This window comes from Amblyomma americanum, chromosome 4 (assembly GCF_052857255.1).
Source record: "Amblyomma americanum isolate KBUSLIRL-KWMA chromosome 4, ASM5285725v1, whole genome shotgun sequence".
Lineage (NCBI taxonomy): Eukaryota > Metazoa > Arthropoda > Arachnida > Ixodida > Ixodidae > Amblyomma > Amblyomma americanum.
Genome location: NC_135500.1, coordinates 201,080,067 through 201,093,561, shown reverse-complemented (window position 1 = coordinate 201,093,561; position 13,495 = coordinate 201,080,067). Strand labels below are relative to the sequence as shown.

Here is a 13,495-nt window from a genome sequence, read left to right as displayed (position 1 = left end):
TCTGTTTTCAATTTTCGCTTCAAGCAACTTCCTAAACGAACAATGTGTTTGCTTCAAACTGGACTGAGTAAATTAGATTTTTTTTTTCAGCGCTTGAATTTTTTTGCACGCTGCTTCGATCGAAAGCGGCTAATTAACTGCGGCAGTCCAGGCTGCTCGAGGGAAGACAATGTCCTATTCTTAGCCATTATTGCATGAGCTGACCCAAGATGAAAATCACCTGAACAAACAATATTCATGTAAGTCATGCAGCACTGTAGCTGCGCGCCAAGCAGCGGTTACAAGCCTTTTTTTAATTGATGTTAATCAACCCAAACAATTACTCCTACATCAAAAATCTGGTCAGAACCGTATTAGAGTGTGCAACTAGGGCATAATATTCACCTATTTGCAAACAAACATTAAGGGGCTACCGGCAGTCGGATGCTTTTAACGTTAGCCTGCGAGGTGTCCGAGTTAAAGCAACTCCGAAATAATCGCTACGCTTTCCCTTACTATAACAACACACTAAATTTGATATGAGTAGGCACCTACGGAGAGCATAGCACAGCCGATTGCACAAGCAAACGCGCCTTCGAGATAAGAATATATTACGGCAGCATTACACCGCCATCGTTCATATAAAGCCTAGGCTGCACGTCATATGCCATCCCACTTGCTCTTGGCGGAGTTACATTTTTTACAAGATTGGGCAAACGACGCCTTTCGAAAAACAACACTCCGAGGATATTCCCTGCTGTGCCACGAGCACGCTCGAGCGCGCCACTTCCACGGTTTGCACCGCAATCAAAGCGATCGCAGTACGAAAAGTTCGAACAAAGCAGTGCAACATGGGTTGTGTAGTTATTTGTGTAACTATAATTTTGAATCTCCCGTGCCATGGTCTCACTGCGGCCGAATCGAAACCAGAAAATACAACAAACAATTTATTCGTGTGCGCGGTCGACTGCATGCGTGCCAAAGCGCGAGCGTTACCGCACGCCGCCTCCAGCGCGTGCACCGCAATCAAAGCGATCGCAGTAAAAAATGTTTCGATAACGCTGCTGGGGGCAGTTATCTGAGTAACGAATTTTTAATCTGCCATGCGACGATCTCATTTCTACCGAAGCCAAGGCATCAAACGCTCGAGCGGTCTACTGCGCGCCAAAGCGCGAACGTTGGGAGCGTCTGCTAGCCTCCCCGGCCTAGGTGACGCCACCGTCGGCGCCCGGGAGGAGCCGAGAGAAGAAGCGCCGGAATAGGAGGAGGAGGGAGGAGATGTCGCTACGTTTAGTTCATTGAAGGGTTTCATCTATAAAACGGCGACAAGCGAGCAAATCGGCGAGAGATCGCGCACGCGCACGGAGGAAGCGCGTCGTCTGCTGCGCTGTTCCGATCACGAGGACACACGCCCTGCCACAATATCTGTTCGTAAAAAAACTGGCGGGCAGTAGATCACATGTGCATGACGAAGATGTGACACTGAGAGGTTGGAAAGCTGCGATGCCTTTTTTATGCCGTCTAGACACTGAAATACTGATTAAAGACCTGGTTGGTTCCCCTTTTATCGTGTTCCCACCTCGCAGAGGGTTGCTCAAATCAGAAGGTTGGCGTTCCAGGCAATGCTTTCCACGTGCTGGTGTATCGGTTTCCTTTTACTTTTTTATATTAACTTCGCCAACGTGGCCTCCCGTAATAGGAAAGCAAAAAAGAGGAAAATAACGTCCCAGTGTCACATCTTAGTCATGCACACATGTGCTCTACTGCCCGCCGGTTTTTTGCGAACAGATATTGTGGCAGGGCGTGTGTCCTGGTGATCGGAACAGCGTAGCGCGTGCGGGAACTCTCGCCGCGTTGCAAGCTTATCACCGTTATGAGGAAGGTGACCAGCAGTTTGGCCGACGCTCGCGCTATATTAACAATAAGGAAGGCTGTACCTCCCACCCTACCTCGCTTCCCCCCCCCCTACCCCGTCCCCTTTTTAGGGCTCATTTCTTGACTGACATGTACTAGGCCCTACCTATATTATATTTCCACAAAGATTTCATGGCCCTGTATTCCCTGAAAGGACTGCAGATCTGCACCGCATTCATCGCTTGATGTGACGTCATAACCCCCATCCCGACGACTCCGCGTAAACACTGGATACCTCCCGTACACAGGCATAGCATCAAATGATTAATTTGTGCCTGCTAACTTAAAAAGAGGCGTCGCAAGTGCTAAAACACACGCACGGCTCAATGGTTGCGCTGCGGTCGGGCAGCGCATAGGTTCTTTAAATGGCGGGAACAAGAAAAAGGATGAATCGTGCTGAATTCTCGGTACATGATCGTACTCTTTCCTTCCCCTCGTCCCTCTTTTTACAAAACCTCCTCCACAGGCGTTGCCGACGATGTCGCAGAGAAAATGGATGTGAGAAGGTACATCTCTATGACATTCGAAAAACGGTGCAGATTCAATTCTTCGAAACATTTGCGGCTATAGCTACTTCAGCTACATCTGGACGCATTTTCGCAACCCCCTAACTTCACCAGAAATGACACCTGCCTACGACTCTGCTTTATTTCCGGGATGAGCGCATGCTTCGCAGCCTTGAGAAGTTTATTAGTGATCCGTTTCGAGAAGAACACTTCTGTCCGACGCAAGGGTACAGCCACGGTATGGAGATACCAACTGTCACTCCCCCGATGAGACTGAACAAGCCCTCGTAGTCACCTCGGGTGTCTCTGAACAGTCCTGGAAAAAAAAATCCACGAGTGGATTTGATAACAATGTGAGGCCTCGGCATATTGGCAAAAAAAAACAAACAAAACAACGAAGTGCCAGTCATTCAGTGCTAGTGTCGATGCCTGAACGTCACATTGTTAATCCAGATGAGCCTCCGGACACCCATATGGTAAAACTCATACCACACGGAAAGATTTTGCGCTGTTCCACAAGAAGAGAAGCTTCACTGAGCAGCCGCCAGTGGTCGCTTCTTAATAATGGCTTTTTAGTCATGGCTAGGTGGCTTGAGCCACCGCCCGATTTAAAGGGTTCAACCGCATCCATCCATCCATCCATCCATCCATCCATCCATCCATCCATCCATCCGTCCGTCCGTCCGTCCGTCCGTCCGTCCGTCCGTCCATCCATCCATCCATCCATCCATCCATCCATCCATCCATCCATCCATCCATCCATCCATCGATCCGTCCGTCCGTCCGTCCGTCCGTCCGTCCATCCATCCATCCATCCATCCATCCATCCATCCATCCATCCATCCATCCATCCATCGATCCGTCCGTCCGTCCGTCCGTCCGTCCGTCCGTCCGTCCGTCCGTCCGTCCGTCCGTCCGTCCATCCATCCATCCATCCATCCATCCATCCATCCATCCATCCATCCATCCATCCATCCATCCATCCGTCCATCCATCCATCCATCCATCCATCCGTCCGTCCGTCCGTCCGTCCGTCCGTCCGTCCATCCGTCCATCCATCCATCCATCCATCCATCCATCCATCCATCCATCCATCCATCCATCCATCCATCCATCCATCCATCCATCCATCCATCCATCCATTCATCCATCGAACACACGTGTAACCTGAAGAATGGCAAATTTTGTAGCTGCCTGTTACACGGATGCTAAGAATTTTCGAAGGAATCCTTTTTTTTAACGGGATACGTCGGGGAAACCGGTTGTCGGTAATTGACTGAGCACCCACTTAGCCCCGATGGTGTCATAGAGGAATGAGTCGTTGCACAACTTGTTAAAATAAACACCTATAAGAAACTAAAAATGGAAAATACTATTTCGAAAAGAAGTAGTTGAGAGTAGACTGCATACTGAAATGCAACATCACAAAATTCAACTTGTGAATCCAGACGGCGATTCCTTTTTGCACAAGTACTAGGAAGAAACAAACAATAAAAATGCGTTTTAAGACCTCTACCTTAAGATACTAAACATTACGTGCAGAGAAATAAAGCGCTATATACAGAGTTGCCATCCGTAAAGAATGTCAATACGATATTCCCAATGAAATAAGACAACAGAATTACTTTTCTGCTTTGTTCGAGAAAGAATAACGATAGGTCAGTTGTCAGGGCGCCGACACTACTTGTTATGGCCCGTATATGTTCGATACATGTAGCCTCAATTCTTCACACAATCTGAAATTATGGAACTTGGTGCCTTATGCTTTATTCTGATCAGACTGTCAGTATTCAGCACTCATTAAGTCGCTCAAGATTATAAACCCGAACCGAAGCTGCATATTCCAATATAGATAATCGCAGATTTACTTTGCATCAATTTTAAAGTTTTCTCTTTCCTTTTCTTTGGCAAAAGTGCAGACACGATGGGCGGAGCTGCCAATATATTGATACTGCTGCGCTAGCGACAGTTCTTACAAACGTGATTATCATCTGAGATTGATAGGCAGCTGTAGGATTAATTTTTGTTGTAGAAGCGAGAACTCCATCCCCGCGTGAAAATTGCAGCAGTGAAGCCTGTTTTCCCAGCTCAGAACTTCCTTTAAAACGCAAGTCAAATTTGCAGCCAGTTTTGGCGGGAAAACAGAGTCATTAGAATTTCTTCAACGGAACAAATGCAGCAGAAAGTAAAACCTATTACAGCCTATCCGACATTTCTTACGTACACAACAAATGGTGCTGCGGCACTAATTTTGTCACATTGTCTATTGCCGTGCTCAAAAATCTGCTCTCCGAGTACCCTGGTAATCATTGGGTACTATATGCACGGCATCCAACTGCGGACCTAGCTGAGCCCTTCACACGTATCTTTCGTAATCACCATCACCCCATTTACGTCCACTACAGAAGAAGGCCTCTGTTATAGACCGCCAATTAAATGCATCATCCGCCAGCTGCGACCACCCTACAACCGCAAACTTTCTAATTTCATCCGCCAACGTGGTTTTCTGCCACCCTCTATTATGTTTATTTTCTTTTTGAATCCATGCCGTTGCACCGAAAGGCCATCTGGGGCCGTATTCCATAAGCTGTTCATTTCGCGTACATGCTGGCAATTTCGCGCCCGCCTGGTCCTGTGTAATTGGTCACCCATATACTTTACCCGCTGCCTTCAAGCGTCTGTGGGAAGTGACACGGCCACTGGGCAGAAGGCGGCCAGACCTCACCAGTGGCTGCATATCGCAGTCAATGCCACCCAATGGTGAGGTCCGGTCGCCGACCCCCCAATGGCCGGGTCGCTTTCCACAGACGCTTGAAAGCCGCGGGTGTATCTGAGTGACCAATAACAGAGGACCAGGTGGGCGCGAAATGGCCCTTTTAAAATGAACAGCTAATAGAGCACGGCCTTTGGTCGCCGCACTGCATACCATTTCCCATGTCTGTTTCAACACCTTTGTTTTAGCTACAATATTTTTATCACGTGTTTCCCAACCCAATCTGCATTCTATATGTCCCTCAGCGTTACCGCAAATGTTTTCCTTTCTACAGATTTCTGCGTCGCCCGTCGTTATCCTCCAAGTTTCTGCATTAGGTAAATACTGGCAATACTCAATTGTTATATGATTTCCTCTCTGGGGAATTGGTGGGCTGCTATTCATACCTTAGAGCAACTGCCAAATGCGCACATCATACGCTAAAGGACGCCAACAGTAACTCAACCCAAGGGGTGCATAGGAAGATATTTTACTGCGTGAGCGATGCTATTGTACCCAGGGCATTCCACGTCCGTCAGTGTAGTCTAAGGTGGCGCCGACGAAAGCTCACAACGTTACGCTACACACGTCATAAAATACACTGAAGAGTAGAAGGTTGGACAGCCACTGCCGTAGCCGAGCTTAGAAGACAGTACGCAACATGCGGAAGTCGTCGGATTGGATCCCACCGGCAGCATGCTGATTATTCCAGTCGTCCGTAAACTTCCCGTTGACCAACACCAAAAATAAAACGAAACATTCCATCGAGCTCTTCGTTTCAAGCACTGTCGGCTCTCTTCATTGGTATTCTGTATCCATCCGCTCATCTAGATACTAATATGACACGCTGCCATCTGTCGGACCCGTATCTTTACCCCTAAGAAAATATTGGCCTATTCACTGTACTTCTTTGTGGAATATAAAAAAAGCACCTCAGTTTACATTCTGTTTTCATTGTTGAGCTCCTGCATGGCCGACGGAAATTATTTGTCCATATCGCTCCACAGCACCACGAACACTCAGACACATATTCGGTCAAAAAGAATGCAATAATGCACACTGTTTACGCTTACCTATTAGTAATGGCCTTGCGAGACCTACCAGTCCCACGAACGAGGTGCTGATTCCGAAGCAGATGCCGAATGTTTCGATGCTTACCAGTTCCATCAAGAGCACCGGTATCAGTATTAAAGTCGAGCCAGTGCACCAGCCTGACAAGACTGACAGGGCCACTTGATAAGGGTACGAGCTGCACACTGGCGTCAGGTAGAGTGAGGCTCCCCAAAGCACGAAGTGAGACCCCATCATGGCGCTTTTCCTGAGGTACTTCCGGTCCGTGATCCAACCAGAGCTAAGCCTAGCCAGAAGGTCGGCAACGGCGTACACGGTTATCAAGTACACTGCTTTCCATCTGGAAATGCCCCGGTCCTCTTCGAAGTCAACCACCACGGTCAAGTACGTTGTCATGTTGAAGTGTATGATGGAAAAACAAAAGGCGATGAAGTAAAATTTTGGGAGCAGGAGAAAAGAGAGAAAAGTAAATTTCTTGGGGTCGGTACTATCTTCATTCAAGGAACGTTGGACAAAATCGTCTTCTATTATTGGCTGGTCATTCGTTTTGCCTTGAGCGCAACCTTTCGTTCTTGGACGACTGGAATCGACTTGGCAAACATGCGGAGTTTCCTCTCTTTCATGTTTAATCTCTGTGCTACCTCCTGTGTCGTGCGGTTTTGTTGTTAAGAGTTCAACTTTATGATAGCATAATCCAGGACTGCTGCCACCCCCATAAGACGTTGCACTATCATGGGTACGAAGTAAATTCGCCCATCTGGTTTCATTAAGCTCTCGGTCTCTGAACTTCTCGGTACCACTTTCGAGTGAATCGTTGGAAGTAGCATTCGTCTCTTTACATGGATTGCGTCCAGGCGCCTCTTTTGGTTCAGCTTGCGGAGGCGTGCGCTGTAGGAAGGTCCCAGCCACCGAGTTGAGCATGCCGGCGCCACAAATTAGAAAGGCGCCACGAATGCCGTACCCCTCCTCAAGCGCTTGTAAGACCGGAGGGAAGACAAGTCCTCCGACTGTGAAACCGGCGTTGCAGATGCCAGAGGCCATTGCGCGGTACTTGCGAAAGTGTTGGTTAATCACTACGTTGAAGAGGTTCAGCAGGCCGATGCAAGTACCTGCGTTAAAGGGCAGGAAGTGATAGTTTTCAAGTTTTAGCCCCTTGTCGCCCTCAGATGTCTCTCTCAAATTTAAATTTTTCTTATTTCCAAATTCTTGCTCTTGTTGCTGGATTGAACCGGCTTTGGAATGATCTCGATGATGTCAAAGTCACTGGCTTTGTAAATGCATTTAGTGGGAGTAAGCTGCTAATGGCTTCCTAAATTAATCTTTCTGGAGAACGTGCAGACACTTCTCTCAAACACAAGCACTACTATACACTACACGTAACAAGAAAGGACACTGCCTTGTTATATCTTGCTATGTGTCCTGTCTAATTATGTGTAGTGTGTGGTAGTTTTTGTATGTGTATGTACATGGGTGTGCGTGTACGATTGCGTGCGTGTGCGTGTGTGTGTGTGTGTGTGTGTGTGTGTGTGTGTGTGTGTGTGTGTGTGTGTGTGTGTGTGCGTGCGTGGGAAATGTCCGCAAGTTCGCTAGAAAGTATGAATTTAGGAAGTTATGGGCCTTGTTTGTTTGAACAAAACTATGATTAAAAATGAGCTTTAAAGCAACTTCTCCGTAGTTCAAGACAGCCTCGATTGACCGTTGCAATGAACTAATATTCCTTGAACACTTACATAAAGAAGAAAAATTATATATGATCAATGCAATGCATGCTGTAGAGTATGCATTAGCATTAGTGTTCCTGCCGGAAGGCGTAGCCCATGCCATTGAACGGTTCAGACCAAGCGAGTGGGTGACAGAACCCAGTGTGTCAATCACACTGCACACGCCGTACCCCTCTCCACTCTCTATCTCGCCTCCCAGCCTCTCCATCTCCACTCTACCTCCTCTTTCTAATCTAAAAGTGGAACGGATGATTTCCCTCTATACACTTTACCACCTGTCAACCGAGGCTTCAGGCGGGTGCACGGACGGACAGATGTTTCCTATATGGTGTTCTAATCCCATCGTGTTAAAAACAGCACTCACCTTGTATGACGCCCAGGAAGAGGTTTAAGAACAGGATAGATGGCGCGAAGAAGCAAGCCGCGACAGCCAGCGAACCTCCAATGCATCCGAATAAGTTCAGCTTCCAGATGGCGATGTGCCTGGCGAGGACTCCTGCGATTGTGCCTGCGGCAGTGCATATTTAACCTCTTATGGGGTCAGATATCTTTCTCCACAGTTCAGGCAAGGTTATCTCAGACAAGCACTGTACCGAAAATGGCATAGCTTTTGGGGTACAACGCCACAAAAGTAATGATTAAGTTTTGACCGGGGCCTTTTGGGGGAAACACTTTCGGTGAGCAATGACAGTGACGGATCACGCAAAGCTTGTCGCACATAGACGTATGCATAACTGCAGCGGGAGACGGTTAAGATTCTCGTTTTATCTTAATTTGTTAATGGCAACAACTCTCTGTAGGACATTTGTTTAGGACACTAGTTAGCAGCCCTCCTCAGATTTGAATTGAAGTATCCTCGAAGCTCGCACTGAAAAAGAAAAAAAAAACGTAACCGAATTATAAAGCTGCCTTGTCTTTTGAAGCGTGTCGACTAGCTCATTCAAACAAGAAGAGAACACAGACATTAAAGACGCTAGTCTCAAATGATCAATCAACGAGCCCATTTAAGAGGTATATGGTGTCCACTAATGCCGCCATGGCACCATACACAGGACGCAAAGCAAGTGTCTCGGAACCTTTAAACTGTTTAATCTTCAGAATTTTCTGATACTGTGAAGTAGGAGAGGTAAATTTATTTTAATTTTTTTCCCCATATGTTGAGAAAGTGTCAGATCTCTGGGAGTATAAACTGCTTGCATGCAAAAACTTCTTCGCTATTTGATATCCATGCAATTAGTAGCTGACCTTGACCAAACTGGCAATGTAGTGGTGCACACCACCGAAAAACTCGGTCCTCGATGGCCATTGAAATGTCAAGGATAGAAAACTTTCCTACATAATTTAAACCACTGAAAACAGCAGGAGAAGAGCTTCAGAGGTTGGGCCTGCCATCAGTAGGGGATTGGTCGCCTTTTTAGAAGCACACGCTAGTGCACACTCTACAAAATCACCACGACTTAATCAACTTGCGAAACAGCTGCTAATGCGCGTCTGCGTTCACACAGTCACTGCTCAATCAAGAATACGGCGCTTTTTGAGTGTCGCGGCAGCACCTGAGAAGAAGACGCAGACAACGGTCAGGTTAACGGGCCACGATGCCTGCTCTCTGGTCACCGGGAAGGTCTGAAGCAAAGATGCAAACACCACGGCGGCCGAGCGGACCACAGCGAACGTAAAGAAGTTGATCCAGGCACAGGCCGCTGCTACCGCCCAGCTTCGAGCCGAGTCCATGCCTCCGTTGTCTGCGGCGACAGCAAAATGCAGTCTGAAGATAGGTGCGTGAAGGGCAAGGTGCGAGTCCGCTTATCGAGGGCCATTGAAGATGTTTTGCTGTTTGGCCCTTTAGCGGAGGGGCGCGAACGAGCGCGCCCTAGTAGAGCTAGTTCCGAGGGGCAGAATTAAGACAACCGTTCAAGGCGCTGCTTTGCACCGCTTTGTACAGATCTATGCTAGAAACAAGGGCGGATTTAAAAGAAATAAGAGTGGAAGGGGAGGGCGTGTAGATAGCGAGAAATTTTCCACGGAAAGGCTGCATTGGCTCCTAATTTTGGGTCGAAGTTCAAGAAATGCATTGTGAAAATAGAACCGGTACTGGCTTGCCGTGCGATGTCAGTGCACGTTAAAGGTACCCAGGTGGTAGAAATTATTCCAGAGCCCTCCCCCCCCCCCCCCCCCTATGGCACCTTTTTTCCTTCTCTTAGCCCCTCTATCATTTCCCTTACGGCGCGGTTCAGGTGTCCACAGATATGTGAGACAGATACGGCGCCATTTCCTTTCCCAAAAACCAATTTTCGTTTTCCCTTTCGAGCTCACCTTACCAACGGCCCACTTTGGTGAAAGCCACCCCTGGCTTGCATTAAAAAAAGCTGAAAGAGCATCTTTGCCCGTTGCTTCAGTATTCTCAATGAAATTTTGCTATATGTTTGTGCCAGAGTTCACTACCATCTAAGATCATCACTCTCTTCATAAAATGAGCTCCCCGGCTGCAGAGTATATAGTCGAAGAAGGTAGCAGCTTGTGTTACTGTATCAATCCAGTAATAAAAAGCTAAAAAGAAAACTACATAAAAATATTAAGTTGGCAAGCATATATCCTTCGGATGTTGCGTAACATATAAAACACCCCGACGCCATCGCAACTGGACATATTCGTGTCAACGGCACCGGCTGATGAGGCCACTCCTTTCGACTGTAAAGGTAAGAAGGAATATAGGCAGCCCCTGGTAACCAGCCGTGCAGTTTTGATGTCAGCAGAAAGACGTAAGGTTTGGATATCCATGCAGAGTGATGTTTTTTAACGTTTACAGATTTTATCATGAGAGAATCGGGAAGCAGGTGAGGCGGAAAATCCCGCGTCGTCGTCGCTGGCATCGCTGCAGCCAAAGGCCACTGCGTCGTTAGTGGCTGAAAAATCTACTTCTGGCGGAAACCACCAGGAGCGCTGTGAGTGTGACGTCACCGTTCGTCCTTGAGGGAGCGGAGTCGGAAGTTTCCATTGCGTACAGGAGCCTCAAGGAGCAGTGCGGAGGGGTGCCGTCATGTGTATGGTGCAAGAATGGGCGTTTCACCTTTAAGGCGGAGATTAGGCGTCCCCAAAGTTTTTAATTTTAAATACTGTGAGAGATACGTCGGTGTGGCCTGTGTAGGTAGATTTTACAGCAAGGCGGCCGTTATGTACTCTGATATGAATGAATTATTAGGCAATTAATTAAAGTTGACAAATGAACTCTTTTATTCTTCAGTTTAGGAGGCAAGGTTAGAATGCGAAATTGAAGGCAGTCAGCATCGAAGGTGAGTGCTGCTTTTAAATTTTCTCAGTCGGCAATGTGGTTAGAAATATCGAACGTCAAATATACGCATTTGAAAAAAAGCTTGTTGAGTTGGCTTACCTGCATTGCACGTTTCTAAAATTGGCGTCGCTAGCATTTCTTACGCATTACATACAGATACAATTTATGTATTTCATGCTGCAGAAGTAGTGAATTTGATTTCGGGGACAAAAGCGCGCGGCGCCGCAATATTATGAATATTCAACGCGAGAAAGCCAACATAACGAGCTTTCGAATGCTTATTTTTGACGTTCGGTATTTCGAGCCAGCCTCTGTGCATTCCTCGAACAGACCAGACGGACTTGACGTCCCGTCTGTTCTCCGCCACGTAGTCACGCGCAGTGATCGAACACTCCGCGGGGGCTACCTTGGACCATTAATAGCTGGACGCCTCACTCCGGCTGTAGTGAACATAGTACTGTGCGCGTGTTGTTATTACTGCATCATGAACTAATCACGCGGCCAACCTGTACGTATTTATTGTTGTGTACATAGTTTTGGGGTATATTACATCTCCCACCTTTCCTGTGCACCTGTCCCCTCACCTCTTTCATTTAATTTCTCCATTCGGCCTGCTATCCTTTATTTCCGCTGCCCCAGCTCAGGTGCTTCAGTATCGATGGCAAATGCCGGGGCTAGCAAAAATCTTTTCCTTCCTTGTTATCATTGTGAGATGTCAGTGCACGTTAAAGATCCCCAGGTGGTCGAAATTATTCCGGAGCCCTCCACTACGGCACCTCTCTCTTCCTTTCTTCTTTCACTCCCTCCTTTACTCTTCCCTTACGGCGTGGTTCAGTTGTCCAACGATATATGAGACAGAAACTGCGCCATTTCCTTCCCCCCCAAAACCAATTATTATTATTAATATTATTATTATTATTATTATTATTATTATTATTATTATTATTATTATTATTATTATTATTATTATTATTATTATTATTATTATTATTATTATTATTATTATATTATTATTGTTATTATTATTATTATCATTATTTTAATAAACCACTTACTACTATTTCTAACCACATTGCCGATAAACAAAAATTTTAAGATTGGGCTCACCTTCGATGTTGAAGGTTTTCAATTTTGGAATATAACTCTGCCAAATAAAATGAACAATAAAAATTGCATTTTTAATTTAGTTATTACTTAATCGTGTAATAATTGTTCTATATGGGGCGCATAATGTCTGCCTTGTTGTACAGTTCACGCGCACAGAACGCACCAACGCATCTGTCACAGTTTTTAAAATGAAAATCTGCAAATGGAAAAAAAGAGCACCTTGTATGACGGCATTTCCAAGAACTGTAAGGAGTTTGCGCTAGAATCAAGATTATATAGTTGCACTTTTTCTTGGTAGTATCAGTAATCAAGACTTCCCAAACCCTTCTGCCTAGACACTTGTGAGATCTTGAAAAATCTGGCACCTGGAAGAGTCGAACGGCGCCTGTAAAACTAAGAAAGCTTTCAAACTAGCTGCGGCAAATGAATTCAAACTCCCCCCTCCCCCTCCCCTCCACCAAGCACAGCTTAAACTCCTTTGCTAATCATCACCAGCGTTCCAGACTAACACACTGCTTGGCGGAAAACTGTATGGTAGCTACCAAACGAAAGACGATATGAGTCGACGTTTCGACTCCCACCAGGGACCCTTGTTCACGGTGCGCCTGCTTCCTCTAAGTTTGCTCTGTAGGCGTACTGTCGAGTACTTCGCGATTCTTACATTCCTCACGCTTTCTAGCTTTGCGGACGGTCATCCGTCGAGAAAAAGTTCTAAGCATGAGCCACGGATGTATTGCGTTTTGTGTGCAAGGCGCAGTCTTCTTCGTTACAGTGTAATTGGTAGTGGTATACTGTCCGTAATTTCCGTGGCCGTAGCTGTAGATGTAGTAATAGTGCAGTATACTGAAATAGTTGGAGTGCTAGAAGTCGCAGTACGTTTGCTTTAGCTCATGGGCCGCGTGATCCGCTACGGAAATTTTAAAATGAAGCTTTTACCACGTTCACCTGCTAGACAGTGATGAGAATGTGTCATCTGTATCCATGTGATCCAGGTTCTTGAGATCTCGGCCCGAGAATGGTTTCTGGGTAAAGGGTAAGAAATAGGGAGTTGTTGTACAGTCCCTCTTGACGCACTTCGCCATGCGGTAGGGCGCAAGTTGGTTGTTTGGTTGATTCTGACGCAGTACTGTCTAAAGTGGAGAGGCGCAATGAAAGA

At 46.5% G+C, this 13,495-nt stretch overlaps 1 protein-coding gene across 2 annotated transcripts; it reads right to left on the bottom strand.

The window, feature by feature from the left end:
• Window positions 1-2,516: 2,516 nt before the first annotated feature.
• Window positions 2,517-13,394, bottom strand: LOC144129067 (monocarboxylate transporter 7-like). 2 transcript variants are annotated; one of them, XM_077662955.1, is made up of 5 exons: window positions 13,285-13,394; window positions 9,497-9,685; window positions 8,308-8,451; window positions 6,225-7,331; window positions 2,517-2,715 (listed from the first exon to the last, which is right to left on the bottom strand). In XM_077662955.1, exons 1-5 carry the CDS (start codon window positions 13,310-13,312, stop codon window positions 2,540-2,542), a joined length of 1,644 nt encoding a protein of 547 aa, XP_077519081.1. In that variant the 5' UTR covers window positions 13,313-13,394; the 3' UTR covers window positions 2,517-2,539. The 2 variants fall into 2 exon arrangements, with proteins under 2 accessions (XP_077519081.1, XP_077519082.1); XM_077662956.1 differs by lacking the exon at window positions 6,225-7,331.
• Between the last annotated feature and the right edge of the window lie 101 nt (window positions 13,395-13,495).

Excerpts from the sequence above, each read along its gene's own strand:
- LOC144129067 (XM_077662955.1), bottom strand. The coding sequence starts at position 13,312 with ATGACACATTCTCATCACTGTCTAGCAG. Across the intron at positions 8,452-9,496 it reads TGTCTGCGTCTTCTTCTCAG|GCACAATCGCAGGAGTCCTC; the intron begins GTGCTGCCGCGA and ends GCACTGCCGCAG. Across the intron at positions 2,716-6,224 it reads CGCAAGGCCATTACTAATAG|GACTGTTCAGAGACACCCGA; the intron begins GTAAGCGTAAAC and ends TTTTTTTTCCAG.